We start from the raw sequence: 17,709 nt of genomic DNA, 5'->3' as shown, positions 1-17,709 counted from the left end.
ATATGCTGAAATGGTGAAATGTAGGGGTGAGCAAAATAACCGAAAACCGAATATCCGAACCGAACCAAACCGAAATTTTGAAATTCGATTCGGTTTTTTCGGTTTTTCGGTTCGGTTCGGTTCTAAAAATACAAAAATTTCAGTTTTTTCGGTTCGGTTCGGTTTGGGCGAAAAAAAAACCAAAAAACCGAAAAACCGAATTATATTTTAAATATATTATCATATATTTTTATCCTATTAATTTAGTATATTATATCATATATATAACATATATTCTTCTAATATATTTTTATATAATAAATATTATATATATTATATTAATTTTATATTATATATATTTATATTCTATTAGTATATATAAAATAAAATAAATTAGATATATTAAAATATACTTTTTTTTTCGGTTTTTCGGTTTTGTTTTGAAATTTCGGTTTTTTCGGTTTAGTTCGGACTTTTAAGTTCGGTTTTCAGTTTTTCGGTTTTCGGGTTTTCGGTTTTTCGGTTCGGTTTCAATTTTAACCTAAATTCGGTTTTTCGGGTTCGGTTCGGTTTGGGCGAAAAACCGAACCGAAACCCAAATGCACACCCCTAGTGAAATGGGATAACTAATAAGGAATTAACCAAACAAGCCTTACAATGATGATTACTTTAAAGGCGTTTTTGTGCATATAAGAACAAACGGATTATTATTTCACTTTTCGACAAGAAATGATCAAATGCGCAGTTGTACTAAACATAGAGAAATGGGACTACATGAATATGAATATATCCTCACTCTATTAGTACAATATGTTGCATCCACGCAACACTAATAGGCCAAGCCCACCCTTCCAAAATATAAGAGGGCTCTCCTATTTTCCCTTTTCTATATATCTATATATTCGTATACAACATTTTGGCTTCTATAACATATAACAAATGGAAAAACTACTATCCTATCGTCTGTACATTAGCAATACATGTATACGTATGGTGTTGTTTCGAATCAAAGTAGAAATAGATCAGACAAGAATCTGAGACTTGGCAAGCCTGCGCGAGCACTTCTTGCGGTTTGAGTTGCTCAAACCACAAATACAGTTTTCAAGGATATCGTAGTCTTCCTCCCAGAACAAAAGGGCAGCTGCATCGGGCTTCTCCATCAGGATTTTCGTTGTCAGGTATCCTGCAATAGACCATGTCTGGTACAACCGCGCCTGCTTCCCTATAAACTTCCCACTCCTTGTGTCGTAGTATTCAGGCCACCCATCCAGAGAAAGCCGTTTCTCAGCTATGTCCAGAGCCTTCTTCGCCAGATCCGTCCTATGCATTTTCATGCACGCCAGTGTGAACTAAGTAACAAAACAAACCACCATCTCATGAGACAACGACATCTTTAACTAACTTTCTGGCAAAAGCGATTATCCAAATGAAGCAAATAAGAGTTTCTTACCTGCCACAGAAGTGTTGGCCAGGATCCACCGTTGTGATACGACCAAGGTCTGCAGAAAGTCCAATGATATTCAGAAAACCACAAGGGATAGATGATATATAAAACTGCATCTATATCGAAGCAATTTTCTGATAAAGTTGTTATAGGAACTCACGTATTCTTAGGATCGCTTCCAGTGATTATTCGCCACTCCTCTGACTCTACAGCAGGGTAACATATTTTAAGTGGCATTTGACCGATAAGATCATCCCATTTGGCTTCTATCAGATTTAATACAGCCTCATTCTGTCTCGGGGTACCCAGAGATGATACAATGGACCAGAGGTTTCCGAGAGTGAAGAACCTAAAATCCATATGAGCTGGCTGCAAGTTGCCAATCAGATAACCGCCCGTCTCAGGAATCCAATCCATTAACCAATGAGGAATTTGATCAGGGTATATATTAAATTTGTTAGTGGCTTCAGTGGAGTACTCCTCAGTCTTATAGCGATAGATCTCATTAATTTTCTTCAGATCAACCCAATAATATTCCCTTATGTGAAACGACAATGCACTGAGTCTATTGTTGATAGCCCTCACCAAATTCTTGGATCCCTCGTCTAACGCAAGCATCTCACGAGAGCACCTAAGTGCTGAGTAAAATAGGGACTGAAAAATAAAATAAAAAAGGAATCATTCATGAGACTTGAATAAATTTGACCTGCAGTACAAATTGGAACTGCTTACGTGCACAAACACATGAAGCTCTAAGAGAGTTGCAATTCATCTTTATTATACATCAACAGAACATGTATGAATCCCATTACTAACTTTGCATTTCCACCATATAACTAGAAACTATGGAGCTAATAAAGAATAAAGTAAACAAATAAAAATGAAAATATTAAAAAAAAAAAGGTTCAGAAATATTGTTAGATGTGGTAGCAGCCAAAAGTCGTTTGAAATTTTTTTTTCACATTCTAAAATCTGATAAGAAACAAACCATTCTTACGAGGATATGCAGCAAACTTACTTGAATCTCCAGTGGATGACCATGAATACCCATCCGTCGATCTATCATACAGGAACCATCTGTAACAAGTAAAGTGGGAAACATGTCGAAACCATCTGACAAACAGAGATTTAGAATGAGCTTTATCCCTGTCTGAACATCCACTCTTTCCTGCAATCCGTAGTCCCCAGTGAGCTTCCCATAAGCCCGCAGTAAGATGATCCACCAGAGTCCTAGATAAATGATAAACAGTTGCAACATCACAGAAATGAAAAGAAAAAAAAATGAAGCTAATAAAGTTTGACTGCTTAAATGTATCAAGCAGCGACTAGGCGTTTACTGTTAAACAGTTGTAACTCCAATATCGAAAGAGTGCAATGAGAGAAGTAAACAGAGAAGAAAAAAGAAACAATATTGCCAAGCAGTGACACTGTAGCTAATGAAGAAACAACTTGCATACCAGAGTCTACAGGAGCTACACGGCCAATAGCCGATTCCCCAAAATCTGGATCAAGAACTTCTTCAAACTTATTATCATCTAGAGCAACAGACCTAACTTTAAAACTTGCTGGCATTAATCCTTGTCCAGGACTATAGCAATCCACCGTTTTCTCCCAACTCTTGAAAATGAAGCAGCATGAATCAAGTAGCCACATCAACAGTTAATCACGGATTCATACAAAACCAGGAAAGAGAAGGAACATTCATTTAACAGCTTAAATAGTGAGTTGATCTGTTTATGTCGTTTACATCAGAAATTGAGTACATCCTTAAATTAAATAGAATAATAAAAATTGTGAGCAAATTCCCAGTTACATAGAAGATGCATTGAGTAATCAAAATCCCAGTCCAACTGTTAAAACAACTCTAGCGATCAAGCTTAATAATGCAGTCATTAAAGCTATTTTTTATTTTACTTGCTCGAAAATGTGCAACAAAGTTTACGGCTTCAGTCACTTCAAGTTTATATTTCCTGAATTTTGCAGTAGATATTAAAATGTCACACCCTAAAGCCTAATCCCTAAACACATGGAATCTTGCAGTAGATATTAAATTGATACAATAGCGTTAGGCATTGTTAAAAAAAACATCTTGAAGTCAACAATCTTCTCCAATTAAAACAATAGAGCTTAAACTGAAGTTTCATATTTGGGTTTCACATAAAGTTTATAATGCTTCAAGTTCTTGAATTTCTCACAATTTATTCCCAGGCCATGCGAATTTCATAAGACTGACGTTTTATCATTTGACCACGACTACAACAGATTCCTCGGCCTTGACTAAAGCTGCTAAATTGAGAAAAAAGTGGTTTCAAAATTGTGTTAGCTTCTCAAAAACCTTCCTATTTTTTCTCCTTTTCCTTCTCCATACCTAAATTTTGACTTGGATCATTACTTACATAAATCTTCCTAATTATTCAAAATGAAGAATCTAACTAATCTAAAATTCATTGAATCTATACATCGATGCTCCATTTTCGAATGTCTAAAACACGAAGTTTGCACAAAATTAGGCATACTCAACAAAAAAGAAAACACACAATCAAAAGAAGTGAGAGAGCAGACTACCTGCAGCTGCAGGGTGTGAAGCAAGAAGTTCCTGACAATCTCTCCCTCACCCTTGAGCAGAAAGGCGAAGGCGGAAGGGACGAAATCCCTTATAAACACCTGATCGTAGTTAAGCGGCGTTTTGTCATTGGGATCATTCGCCGCCACAGTACCCACAGGGCTCCCGCAATACGTGACGACGGCGTTCCTCAGTAGCTTCCACGCCTCCTTCTCCGTCTCAGACTCCTCCTTCCCCACCTCCCTCGAGCATTCACTCTTCCGCACATTAACCCCACCCTCAACCCTCTCATCCGCGCCGATTTTCTCCTCTTGCAGCGGCTTCACATTGATGCCGCTCTGCACGTAAATTCTATCGAAATTCTTGTCGTTGGCGCGGCTCTCCACCGACGCTGAGAAATTCCTCAAATCCGGCGCAGCTCTGGCAATTAGGAAATGGGTATTCGCCCTATTGCTGAAATTGAAATGGCGGGAGCTGGAGAAGACTCTCGATTGGCCCCATGTCGAGTTCGTCCGACCTAGAATGGCTTTCAAGCCGAAAGAAGTGGGCGCGGAGGTATGCAATTGGAAAGCGGAGCAATAATTGGGATTGGGTAAGAAATTAGAGGATTTGGGGAGAAAAAGGGTGTTTTTGGAGGGCAACAGGATTCTACAACACGGCTTCATGTTGATGAATTTGAATATAGCGGTCATTTCATTCGATCAAAAACTCTCAATTTGAGTTGTGAGGAAGATTAGTGGGGTTTTGAGGAACGAAGATTTAGTTAATTTGAAGTGAAAAATGGATTGCAGAAATGAAAAGAAGGGAAGATTTAGCGGAGAAGAGGATTCAGAAATGAATGGGGAAGCCAATGTTAGATTCTTAGACACGTGGGAATATTTATTGGCGACTTAAGCGGCGGCCTTCATTTTGGATCGTGTGAGGTCAAATCTTTACTCTGTATTTTTTTACTTTTTCAATTTTGCATTAATTTTTTTATAAAATATTTTTAAGGACGGAACTAGTAATAAAATACTCCTGAAAGAAATAGAATTTCACTTTTATTCTTATTCGCACTGTATTTATTCAAACATCAAAAATAAGTACATAACTATATCTACTATGTATTCACAGTATCAAATTTCATTCAAACGAAACAACAATTATAAGGGGATCGATCTTATACATGTGAGCAATATTGACCCAAGTTATAACAAGATAAAATATAATAATCCTAAAATAAATTGGTATAAAAAAAGGATAGCGAATAAGTTCATTAAGGTTATTTGTAACAGTGTTACTTTAAAGTGATCTTAATAACACATTTCAAATTATTTTTGTAAAGTACTTCCTCCGTCCCAGAGAAGTTGGCACACTTTCCTTTTTAGTTTGTCCCACAAAAGATGTCACATTTCCCTTTTTGAAAAAAGTTCTCTCTCACATGAATATAAAAATTATATTTTCTCTCTCCATTTAACACACAAAACAAAACCTCCTAAACTCCCGTGCCATTTTCAAAGTATGCCAACTTCTCTGGGACGGAGGGAGTATAAATTATTTTGAAAGTTTCAATTTTTTCAATCTTTGAAGATAGTTTTTCTTGAAGCACATCCTCCAAAATTGTTCTTCAATCTATTAAATAAAATGAATTTTTTCATTTGTGGGAAAAAACAAACCCAGAGTAAAGTTCGTGATATTATTTGTCAATTTTAAAGTTCGTGGGAAAAATCCAACCTTTTGAAAGTTTCGTGATATTAGATGCCAATATCCCAAGAAAAAAAAAAGTTTCCACTTAACCATCCTTTCTTCCACCTCCCCTTATGATCTTTTCTCTCTTACTAACATCCAAATCAAATCCACTCCAGAAACAGATTAGAATCAGATATCAATTCCCATCTAAGTGTGAACTAATATTTGAAACAAAAAAAATATCAAAAAATCATTACTATCCCAATCACTTATGGTTAAAAAGCTACACAGAACACAAAGGCACTCTGATATATAAATGTACAACAGAAACACTGTAGGGTCACACTTGTATTGCTTCAAGAAATCATGATCTCACTTGAAACTCACCTCCTCTTGTGAGAGCCCGGAAACCTTTATGCGGTCGAGAAAGTGGATTCTTCAGGTCCAGCTTATCGATTTTTAAGCCAGAGAGAGCGACCCCCATGATCCGGAAAGCAACTTGGAAAGTGGGAAATACATGAAGCCGCTCCACACCTGTTTCAAGCACTAAGGTTCCAGACATAGACGGAGCTTTATCTTTTGGCATCCGCCCGATTGTCCAGGAGCAGGTCTGCAGAAACAGGCGATGCCAAAGTGCAGTGACATTAGCAATAATACAATACAAACTACTTCCAGTACCACAAAAATCCTAGATTTATACTAGTATTTAACTGTATGTGAGAAACATTTGTATGTTCAGTTGGTGTCTTCAATATAATGGTCAGATAACTAGGTTGACATTCACTACTGGAGAACTCATACCTTGTCAGCAAGAACATTTACAGATCCATAATTTGGAGAAAGATCAGATGACGTAACGCAAGGTGGTAGTCGGAATTCAACTGTAATATTGTCAATTGACTTTCCAGGATCATTCCGAATTCCAACTAAAACACTTATACGACATGTCCCTGAATCTGAAGTGAATTGTGGCTTCACATATATCGGAGTACTCTTCAACTTCTTCACCCTGAAAGGTAACAATGTGTATTTAAACTAGAGTGTAAAGTCTGCATACAAAATGCACGAGCACACTGAGACTCTGCAAACCTGTAACTCATGAGCTTAAACTGTCCATCAGGTGGCACAAAGGATAAAATCTGGTTTAATTCCCAGGGCCGAAGTCTAACACAAGGGTGAAATCTCACGTCATTAAATATTGAAGGGTTCGCAAACGACAGAGTGAGATCGGGGAGACCTGACAAATTTGAATTTACTTGAACTTCACCATATATCTCGCATTTCACCAGATTCCCATCTCTAAGCAGAACGATGAGAAGGTTAGAGGATAAGAGTAATCAGAATGTGATACAATAAACAGATAAAGAATGTGATACAATAAATACAACATTCAACAGCTGTGTATGTTTCGATCAAGAACATCCAGGAAATATAATTTTAAAACAATACAATCCGAAAGAAAATTCGGTAATGCCAACAATTTAATCTTTAATAAGTTACCAGGGCTAGTCTTCTACCCAATCCCCAAAACGTCTCTTACAATTAAATGCTCTCATAATTTTTTGAAGTGGGAAGACGAGTGAATGACAGAACTAAAGTTAAAGCCCGCCAAGCTTCTGCAGTTAGAAGATTGTGAAATAGGCTTGAGATAGAAGCAAGAAGTAAAAGTTCCTATAAAGAATAAATTGTTTTGAGAAATATAGTGATTGATGTAATTTAGCAAGTGCATACCACAACCTTAACATTGGTGCTCTTTTTTAGCAGATGAGAAGTTCCACATTGGAAAATACAAAGTATCTGTAACATTTATGTTTGCAACTTGATTTGGCCCTTTTATCCCCAGAATACCAGACCACCAAAGAGTAGAGTTGAAGAGACACACACACACCCAGAAATTGATAACCGAAGAGCCAAATATGTTGTATTAGATTGAGAAATTGAGTAGAACTTTCTACAAAATCAAATTTCAGATATTAATGCAAAGAGAGGTACACATAAGTTTCTAGGTAATAGGTATTGCAATGCACCTGTTTATGGTAGCATCCATTTCTTCCACTAGATCAACATAAACTTCATTGGTGGCATGCTTAAGGTCTGTTTTTCTCCATGGAACACAAGAAGCAGTTGCCCCTGGAAGTGTATTGCTCACATTGGACGTATTACCAGTGACAACACTCAAAACCTTACTAACAATGTTTGGAGGAGCTATCATTTCCCTTAGGATATTAGGTTCTGTTGTTAGAGGGAAGCCATTGTCAATCATCTCATCTAGCAGCTGCATAGCATTTAGTTCAGTCATCTTAGGATTTTAAAATAGCTTAGAAGGATATCACATGAATTATAAATGCAAAAACATAGAAAATTACATTGACAAATGACCCATTATTTATAAGCAATAAAACAATTGCTCATGTAGATAAATAGTTTTTTATGAACATGTGTCCCTTCTATCTATTGTCTAACCCAAGCCAATGAAACTTCTTCTGTAAAAAATTCTGACTAGGCATTTAAGGACTTACAGCAATAAATGCTCCTTCATAGTAACACATACTGAATCCAAAATATTCAAGACCAATCCCAACAAACATATTGCAACAGATTTTTTACAATGTTTCCTGTCACATCACTGTATGATCCAATTTATAAACCATATCTATAAGACCAACCAAATAGACAAATGAATATGCATATGACATATAAAAAGCACCACCCTACAAATGTTAATAACAAATTTTTCACTGTCGTTATGTGTGCATACGCCAAATTATCTTTAAAAAAATGGCAAAATCACAGAAAATAGATACCTCATAAACAATAACAAAGTTATCCTTAATCAGATCTTCATTCAAGCCATCCAAATAATTTGAAAGAACATCAGCTACCCTGCAAAGGAACTAGAAATCAAACTGTCAAGTGTTTAATAACATCTGCTCAATCTATACTATAAATCCATACTGCATTGCATGGTGTGGCAGTATAAGATAAGAGACTCATTAAGAATGTTAAAAAACAGCAACGTCTGGCAACTTATTTTTTTTATACATGTGTTCTGTTTCTACAGTGCATGCTTGCATGCCTGAATACATTCTCGTCTCGATAGTCGATACCTTCTACTGACAATGTGTACCATATTTGTAACTCTCTGTGGCATCAAATAATTCTACTATCACTGTGTTAATGAATGGAGTCCTAACACAATGCACATAGCCATATGTACAATAAACTCTCTTGCTGCATCGAATGGTTCTTAGGATGGTTGTGGCAAGTAAGAAAAGTTTTATGTTCATGTTTTTAGAGACGGAACTATGACAGTGGTATAAAAATGCAGAGCAACAACCAAAACAATGATTTCACATGGCACTTGCAGTGTGATGATTCTTGTGCTTAATTGAAATTATAATTTAAGCTTCCAATGGTTTTTTGAAATATGTAGGCTTTCTAATAACAATTTCTCATACATTTAGTTGTCCTAAGACATGCACTTTATATTCAAGCACACAAAAAGATAGTGAGAGCTTTAGTCGGTCGCTCAATCCTTCAAGGAATTTATATTGCAAATGCCAGTTCAAGTTTTGGAAGAGGAGTTTGTGAATCCACATTCCCCTTTTAGAACAGAAAGAGCTCACTGTAGTTAAATAAAAGTATCAGGACCTATGGTACCCACCTCAATTGCCATCAAAGGTGGCATCTCAACTTGGGTGCATGCCAAGAAGGTGATCCCCTCACGAACCACTTGAAATAGGTAGTGGGTGGGTGAAGAAATAACAGGTACAAGCTATAACATCACAAGGGAAAGAAAAACACATACACAGTAAGAGTCTTTAAACTAAAATAGGTTAACAACACACAGATATAGTGAACAGATATTCGTGCAGAATCGAATCGCATCACAATTATTGCAGCTGGGGATACCTTCAACGAATCACCTTGAGTAAGTATTTGGTTCCAGAACCAATCACATATGGCGCGGTCAACCCTGTGACCAGTAAGCTGTTTCTCAAGCAACACTTCCCTGAAATATCAGATAATATCAATCATCAGCCTACTCACTTTTTCATTCAGCAATTCAGTTACCAAAAGAGAAATCCCATTCTTCAAATTCTACAACAAAATACTACTTTGTTGCAAACTTCTATTGCTGTTGAATAGTGAACCCATATCAGTTGAAACAGAAATTCCATAAACAATTTCTCAAAGCTGGAATACTGCCAGTACATAATGATTTTCAACAACTTAATAATGCCAGGAATATTAAATCTAATAACCTTTCAACAATTTATTCTGCCAATACATATTGATTCTCAGTTCTGATAGCTGAATATGTAAAATGTAACCGCTCAAATCTGATCACACCACGATTAATTGACGCATATACCATGAAATAGTTGGGGGAGGAAATGAATGATTAGAGATCATACCCGGAATCTGACAGAAGAAAAATACACTGCAACATGTTTCCGAATTTGTTCCTAAATTTTGTAGAGCACTTGATTTTCTGATCCAATCCGTTTGAAACTCAAATTAATAAAAGGGGGTTGAATTCGTAAATACAAAAAACTTAGGAGGTTATTTGACATATCTCATAACTATTGGGGCCAAACCAAAATTCACCACCCAAATCCCAAAGCTGAGTTCCTGAATTTGTTTAACTGGACTTAAACATCAACACGCGCTTATCAACAACACCTATCTCAAGAGTCGGAATCGAAGGAGATCTTGCAAATCGTAAATCCCCAAAGCATGGATCTTAATCCAGTAAGTTGATTTCTTTACCATTATTCTGTCGTTTTTCAATTATTCAATTGTTATGTAAATTTTCCAAGTGGGAGAATTATGGATGATGAATACTGTGATTGTCGTTGCGACTAATTAGGTTATTGTACGGTAGCATGGATAGGTTAATTTAACTTGTATTTTAAGCTGCATTTCTTGTTCGCGGTCAGTTTCAATCCCGCCATGGCAAGATCGGAATCCTAGGGTGTCATTTTCTGTTGATTTTGAAAGGTTTCAGTTATAAGGCTTTGATGCATTGGTGAATCATGGTGTATGGGTCTCAAATTGGTGAATTGGCTCATAGACTAGGGATTATCCTGTTATGGGGAGTTTTAGAACTTCTTTGGTCCACTCTGCCTGAAAAAAGAAGTTAATTGATTGGGATGCTAAGGCTTCAGATATGTGAAAGTATCAGATGACGATAATATGTTTCAGGGTCATGCAAAACAAAACTATGTTGTGATAGATTTGCAGTTGTTAACTTAACTATGTGCCACCAATCAGCATTATGTCATGGTATATTTCTCATTGAAACCCGTCTTACGCCTGAGTTAATTTTAGAAACATAGCCAATGAATTATTAGATATGCCTTATGCTGTACTTTGCTGATCTGTAGATGGCTTAACTAACTGAGTCAAACACATATGAGGCCCCTACTCTTCTAAGTACTAGAGATTCAACTTGAAGTGCTTTTGTAATTTAATGATTTGCAAAGGACTCCATTCTTTAGGGATGCATGTGATGGCCCTTTACATGTTCTTTCTTATTCATAAAAGTCATGAGTTGGAATATAGGCATCCATATCTGGTTTTGTTAATTCAACAGCATTTTCTTCAAGAATAATCTCTTATGTCAATTGTAGTTCCTTCTGTTTTGGTGAAGTGAGACCTTATATTCCATTCCATCTTACTGAAATACTACGGTGAACCATAAATTTGAGATGCTTTGCAAGTTTGCATATATATAATTCATTTTCAATTTTAAACTGAATGATATGGACATCTTTAGGATGTCTTGATGTACCCTGTGTTTTCATGTATAAGTTCATCAACTTCTGCAATTTGTTGATTGCACATTCCACTATTTGTAGAGCTATTACAAAGTAGTAGGAGTACATTTAACTATAGGTTCAGACAGAAATTGTAGGCATCCTAGAAGTAAAAGTTAATCTGTTCCACAACCTTATGGGCATTTTGATTACATGGATCTAGATAAAATATTATAGTTATGGAATTTTTAAAGTAAATATATTTGTTATCTGCCTTCACTCTTATATTACCTCCACCCCAGAGGAATATAAGAATATGGGGACGAGAGTCGAGAAATAGTGGAGAGAAGTGCAAAAATGCAGATAACTAATTTTTGCCTGCTTTCTTCCTCTACAGCCTCAAGGGGAGAATTATGCTCATCCACAAATATGCTTCTTCCATGTGCTTTTCAAGGTTAATTCATTTCGCTGTTCTGACTTTTTAGCTTGGTTGTTGTCTTCTATTTTGCTCTTGAATTTGTTTATATTCTAATGCCGTGAAAGTGATTTCTTTCTAGGGTGCTGCCTTGGCCTTTTATATTCTTTCAGCCCTATTTGTGGATAATTTTGTCATCATATTTGTGGTCACTGTACTTCTAGCTGCACTTGATTTTTGGGTTGTCAAGAATGTAAGTGGTCGCATCTTAGTGGGCCTCAGGTGGTGGAATGAAATCAATGACGACGGTGAGAGTGTGTGGAAATTTGAATGCCTTGACCAAGAGGTGAGGATATTTTTCCACTTGAAGACTTGAATGCACTGAATCTGTTCTACCCTCCCACAAACATGTTTACCCATTGTTTCCATTTTATTCAGTCAATGGCTCGAATGAACAAGAAGGATTCATGGCTGTTCTGGTGGACCTTATACATTACGGTAAATAAAGACTCTAGAGTTAAGCTACCATACAGATATAATTTAGTTCAATTGGAAAGAATGATGGTTTATAGATGATTATGTTGCAAAGTTTAGCCAGATAAGGATTTACATATCAATGAATGGTGTGTTTAATCCTTGAGTTGTCAATTCTTCAACATCAACCATAAATCATTTTCATGTGAAAGCCTTCTCTATTTAACGTCATCCGATCTTTCTTATTTTTTGCTAATTAATTGAACAATTTATATATTTTCTTGGCAGGCGGTTGCATGGATCTTTTTTGCCATATTCTCATTGATTAGGTTCCAAGCTGATTATCTTCTCGTTGTTGGTGTGTGCTTGACCCTTAGCATTGCTAATATCATCGGCTTCACTAAATGCCGGAAAGGTTCGTCTACTATGGATGCATATCTCAAGTGTCAGATTTTACAATTCTACTTTAGTGACTTAGTCCTCAACTGCTTTTACTTGCTTTATGTATCAATGTGCACATTCTTCTTCTTAGTGCATAAATTACTTTGACTGCTGCTGATGCCTCTACTTGCATTATCTTGCTATTGGTCATACACTTAAACGTTGGACTTTTTTTTAACACATAGTATGTACTCCCTCCGTCCCCCATTAAGAGTCACACTTTTCCATTTCGGTCCGTCCCCAATTAAGAGTCACACTTCATTTTTACCATAAATAGTAAGTAGGTCCCACATTCCACTAACACAATTCACTCACATTTTATTATAAAACCAATATAAAAGGATGGGTCCCACATTCCACTAGCTTTTTCAATCAATTTTTCTTTACATTTCTTAAAACCCGTGCCCGGTCAAAGAGTGACTCCTAATAGGGGACGGAGGGAGTACTTTTTACACTCTATTTTTGTTGTATTTTTTACCAGAGAGAATAATTCATGCAAATTTGAGTCTTATGTTTTAACCCAGAAAGTCAAAATATTTGTCTAATTGTTTCTGTCCATGATATGCATTTACGAGGTTCACCTTTGTCTTGCAGATGCTAAGAAGCAGCTTCAGCAATTTGCTTCCCAGACCATTGCTTCTCGTTTCCAGTCTACCATTCAGTCAGCATTTAGTGTGGTTTGAGTTGCTTACACTATCAATCAGAGGAGAAGCGATTTGCAGTCAAGCAGATTTTATTTGTTTATCTTGTAAATGAACATTAAATGTGGTCATATATGTGGAAGTGTTGCTCATATACTGGTGTAGACAGAGGAAGGTGCATGTCTGTGTACCATTTTAATATCTGAAGGTGTTGTAATACGTAAAAGCAAAGGGACATCTTGTTTATTAGGATCTCGTTCTTTTTGGGTCTTTTCATTTGTTCTCATTCTATGGAATTGGAGATGCTATTACACTTTAACATCTACTTAAGCTAGCAAGCAAGTAATAAATTTTGTGAGATGAGTGAATGTTATACCCAGTTTGAGCTTTATCCAATTCAATTCTTGACATAAATATTTAACATAATTATTTGACGAATTCTGGGGATGAAATAAAGTCGGGGCAAGATTGTCTTAACACAATAGCAATCCAGTTTGGATGTTGAAACAAGACCAAGATAGAGGGAAAATGTGGATATAATGAAGGTTGTGGTTAAGAGAGTGGGCTTGTCTTATCCCTATTGTAAGAATGACAGAGTCCTGAATAATAACCCCATAAAATGTTTATGGGCCATTTGAGTGAACAAACTGATCACGGTGGTTGATATTCATTATGGCTAGTCTGGTGGTGGTGCAGCACAGACAACCGTCTTCCACCGTCCTCTCTTCTTCTCTCTCCGACTTCAACGGCGCCAGACTTACCTCCTCAGTCCAGGTATGCTCAAAATGGCATTCTTTGCTTATGGCCATGGTTTCTAACTAAGATTTTGGTGCAGTTGAGGAGGAAAGTATGGCAGCCGAAAGGAGCATTACGCGTTAGTGCATCGAGTGCCAAGAAAATCCTTATAATGGGAGGCACTCGGTTCATTGGCATATTCTTGTCCAGACTCCTCGTCAAAGAAGGCCATCAGGTTCTACTCATTCTCATCTGCTTTCTAGCATGATCACCATCGATGATTCTGTGTTGATCGTGTTCGTGTTTCAGGTCACACTTTTCACTAGAGGAAAAGCTCCAATTGCTCAACAGCTGCCCGGTGAATCCGAGGCTGATTTCTCTGATTTCTCCTCCAAGGTATACTAGCTTCCATCTCTATAACATCATCAGAGAATGTACATTTCTTCACTTTTGTTGTGGTTCTTGTAGATATTACACTTGAAGGGAGACAGACAAGACTTTGATTTTGTCAAGACCAGCCTCGCAGCAGAAGGTTTTGATGTTGTATATGACATCAACGGTGTGTCTCAATCTCTCTTGTTTCATTTTCTTGTTGTAGAACTTCTCCATCATATTTCTTGGCATTGTTTAATAGGGCGCGAAGCAGTTGAAGTTGAACCTATACTTGATGCTCTACCAAACCTTGAACAGTAAGCTTTTTATTTTACCATCTTGGATTATATAGTTGGTTTTATTTCTGAGTGTTGTGTGTGTGTGTACACTTTACAGGTATATATACTGCTCTTCAGCTGGAGTTTACCTCAAAACTGATTATCCTCCACATTATGAGGTCTGACTGTATCTTGTTTAGATCAAACTCAAATCACTTGCATACATATCTTAGCATCTGATATTAGCAAACCGCGCACTTCATTGAAGGTTGATGCAGTTGACCCAAAGAGCAGACACAAGGGCAAGCTCGAGACGGAGAGCTTGCTGGCATCAAGAGATGTGAACTGGACTTCTATAAGGCCAGTCTACATCTATGGGCCATTGAACTACAACCCCGTTGAGGAATGGTTCTTCCACCGCCTGAAAGCAGGCCGTCCCATCCCTGTCCCCAACTCAGGCATACAGATCACACAGCTTGGTCATGTCAAGGTGTCTAACCATGTCCTCTTCACTATACTCTTTCTACTGCTACTTCTACTCAAGGCCAACTTCATTCTTTCGTATCCAAACTTTTCAGGACCTTGCAACCGCCTTCATCAAGGTGCTTGGCAATCCGAATGCAAGCAAGGAAGTGTTCAACATCTCTGGAGATAAATATGTCACATTTGATGGTCTAGCAAGGGCATGTGCTAAGGTAATCCTCACAAAATGCACTTGCAAAAAATTGTCACAATTTATTAGTACTAAACACAGATAAACTGACAGGCTGGTGGATTCCCTGAGCCTGAGATTGTTCACTACAACCCTAAAGAGTTTGATTTCGGCAAGAAGAAGTCGTTCCCTTTCCGGGACCAGGTACACAAAGAAACTATGGCATATCTGTTGTAGTACTCATTGCAAAGATTGCTTAGATGGTTGTTTTATATATGTTTGAATGCAGCATTTCTTTGCATCGATTGACAAGGCGAAGAGCTTGCTGGGATGGACGCCAGAGTTTGATCTGGTGGAAGGTCTTACAGATTCCTACAACCTAGACTTTGGCAGAGGGACATTCAGGAAAGAAGCTGATTTCTCAACTGATGACATTATTCTGGGAAAGTCTCTTGTTCTTCAGTCCTAGAAAAACACAATCTCTTTTTACTCTTGTTGAGTTTTTCTTTCAATTTTTTGTATGTTGAGTATTGATCTTCTCTGTACATTTGTGAACACTCAATCATAAATTAAATCTCAGTATGAAAATTTGTTGTTTTTGCACAATATGATGCCATAGGCATACATGATCTATCCATGATCCATACGGCGATTGGGGATGACCCACATTCCTCTGACTGACCCCGAAACTGGGGTGTATGTTGCCAAGACAGGGATGCGTGGGCAGGATCACCCCACCCCTGGGATGGAGGGGGACTGGATCTCCACGGTTGGGATGGAGGCGGATAATAATAGTTGCCATAGCCGCCGTCGACTGCAGGGATGCTAGTGCCGGTACTCGCTGCACCAGAACCGCCACTGTAGTACCCGCTGCCCAGGTATCTCGATTCTCCACTGCCAAGGGAATCACTATCTCCACCTTGCATATTGAGACAATAAAAATCTAGAGAAATGAAAATACGGATGTGGATTTGTGAAGTAAAAAATGAGAGAAATAGGTGTATCTATAGAAATAAATTCCGAAATTTTTTTTTAAAAAAAAAAACCACGGCGTCGCCGCGCCTGAAACCCCAATGCCCCTTCCTTGCCGCAAATGCGGCTCTCCCCCGTCCACCCCACCCTGCCGCAGCTCCTTCCCGCCTAGCTATGGCACGCCGCGGCAGCCGCTGCGGCCCCCTCTTGTGGACACTCTTTAGGAGTATTTGTTTTGTTATTTAAAAAATTACACTCTTAATGTATTAAACTGTGATAGTATTTATTATAGATGTATGACTTATGAATTTTGTATTGCTAAAAGTTTGAGTTATTTTCTTAAAATTCAAATTATTTTAAGTTTGTATCAAATTCGAATTACAAGTTCGAATTAACTACGATTTTTCTTAATTTTCGTGCCGGAAAGGAATGCTTTTACTCCTATAGAACGCAGGGAATACACAATTTAATACTTGCGGTTCGAATTGGATATAAACTACTATGGCACGGATGGGGTGGGCGGAGGAGTATAAAGTTATTATCGACCAAATTAGAGATCCATAGAGATTGGACTTGGGCTGACCTGATGGACTTTTAAATTAAATTGAATCACAATTTATTTAAATCCAATCAGAATATTATAATCAGTTGAATAATATTGACTTCACATCCAATATTTGATGTGAATCAAATTGAGTTCTAATTTATCACGTGTTTTACGCATTGTTTGAATATGAAGATGAACTAATTTTGATTCATACGGGTACACGGCTCTTGAATAAAGAAAGTGAATTATGCAGGAAGTTTACTATTTTATGAATCAGTATTGTTATTAAATGGAAGTATGCATATATAACTTGAATTTATTGGGCAGACGTAAGTGCATACATCATCAAATTCATCTTACTCAAAAGATAATAAAGTAAGAAAATTTAACGGGTGCACTTTTTAATTGATACAATAGAAATCAAGCATGAACTAGTACAGTATTACTTATGAAAAGTGATTTAAGCAAGAAATTTACTATTTTATGGAATTGGTCTAATTATAAAATAAAAATATACATTTGTAACGTGAATTTATTGCATACATCATCAAATTCATACCTAATAAGAAAATAGTAGTAACTGAAAACAAGACAATTTAAGGAAGACACTTTTATAAATCAAACATTAATATAGACGTACCAAACTGTTAAACATGAACTATTAATTATGAAAAGTGAATTAAGCATGAAGTTTATTAAACATGAACTAATACTTATGGAATGTGAATTAAGCATGAAGTTTATTATATTATGAATCGATCTTGTT

General features: G+C 37.0%; 4 protein-coding genes across 4 annotated transcripts; 2 read left to right on the top strand and 2 right to left on the bottom strand.

The window, feature by feature from the left end:
- Positions 1-709: 709 nt before the first annotated feature.
- On the bottom strand, positions 710-4,845 carry LOC125222155 (alkaline/neutral invertase A, mitochondrial-like). The gene is made up of 6 exons (XM_048124636.2): positions 3,989-4,845; positions 2,881-3,040; positions 2,442-2,653; positions 1,584-2,077; positions 1,430-1,478; positions 710-1,328 (listed from the first exon to the last, which is right to left on the bottom strand). Exons 1-6 carry the CDS (start codon positions 4,676-4,678, stop codon positions 1,002-1,004), a joined length of 1,932 nt encoding a protein of 643 aa, XP_047980593.2. The 5' UTR covers positions 4,679-4,845; the 3' UTR covers positions 710-1,001.
- Positions 4,846-5,854: 1,009 nt separating this feature from the next.
- On the bottom strand, positions 5,855-10,236 carry LOC125222156 (AP-3 complex subunit mu-like). Its single transcript, XM_048124638.2, has 8 exons — positions 10,073-10,236; positions 9,567-9,666; positions 9,319-9,429; positions 8,459-8,548; positions 7,682-7,929; positions 6,744-6,953; positions 6,456-6,663; positions 5,855-6,264 (listed from the first exon to the last, which is right to left on the bottom strand). The coding sequence occupies exons 1-8, from the start codon at positions 10,105-10,107 to the stop codon at positions 6,019-6,021; spliced, it is 1,248 nt and encodes a 415-aa protein (XP_047980595.1). The 5' UTR covers positions 10,108-10,236; the 3' UTR covers positions 5,855-6,018.
- A 24-nt stretch (positions 10,237-10,260) lies between these two features.
- Positions 10,261-13,658, top strand: LOC125222158 (Golgi apparatus membrane protein-like protein ECHIDNA). The gene is made up of 6 exons (XM_048124640.2): positions 10,261-10,409; positions 11,814-11,870; positions 11,974-12,177; positions 12,270-12,329; positions 12,594-12,720; positions 13,341-13,658. Exons 1-6 carry the CDS (start codon positions 10,395-10,397, stop codon positions 13,427-13,429), a joined length of 552 nt encoding a protein of 183 aa, XP_047980597.1. The 5' UTR covers positions 10,261-10,394; the 3' UTR covers positions 13,430-13,658.
- Positions 13,659-13,974: 316 nt separating this feature from the next.
- On the top strand, positions 13,975-16,012 carry LOC125222157 (chloroplast stem-loop binding protein of 41 kDa b, chloroplastic). The gene is made up of 10 exons (XM_048124639.2): positions 13,975-14,161; positions 14,223-14,357; positions 14,432-14,518; positions 14,591-14,681; positions 14,757-14,811; positions 14,891-14,951; positions 15,041-15,262; positions 15,351-15,467; positions 15,539-15,628; positions 15,714-16,012. The coding sequence occupies exons 1-10, from the start codon at positions 14,060-14,062 to the stop codon at positions 15,891-15,893; spliced, it is 1,140 nt and encodes a 379-aa protein (XP_047980596.1). The 5' UTR covers positions 13,975-14,059; the 3' UTR covers positions 15,894-16,012.
- Positions 16,013-17,709: the final 1,697 nt, after the last annotated feature.

Source organism: Salvia hispanica, chromosome 1, assembly GCF_029641045.1.
Source record: "Salvia hispanica isolate PSC_SH4W2 chromosome 1, Shi_PSC_v1, whole genome shotgun sequence".
Lineage (NCBI taxonomy): Eukaryota > Viridiplantae > Streptophyta > Magnoliopsida > Lamiales > Lamiaceae > Salvia > Salvia hispanica.
The sequence above is the reverse complement of the archived record's forward strand: the minus strand, read 5'-3'. Positions and strand labels throughout refer to the sequence as shown.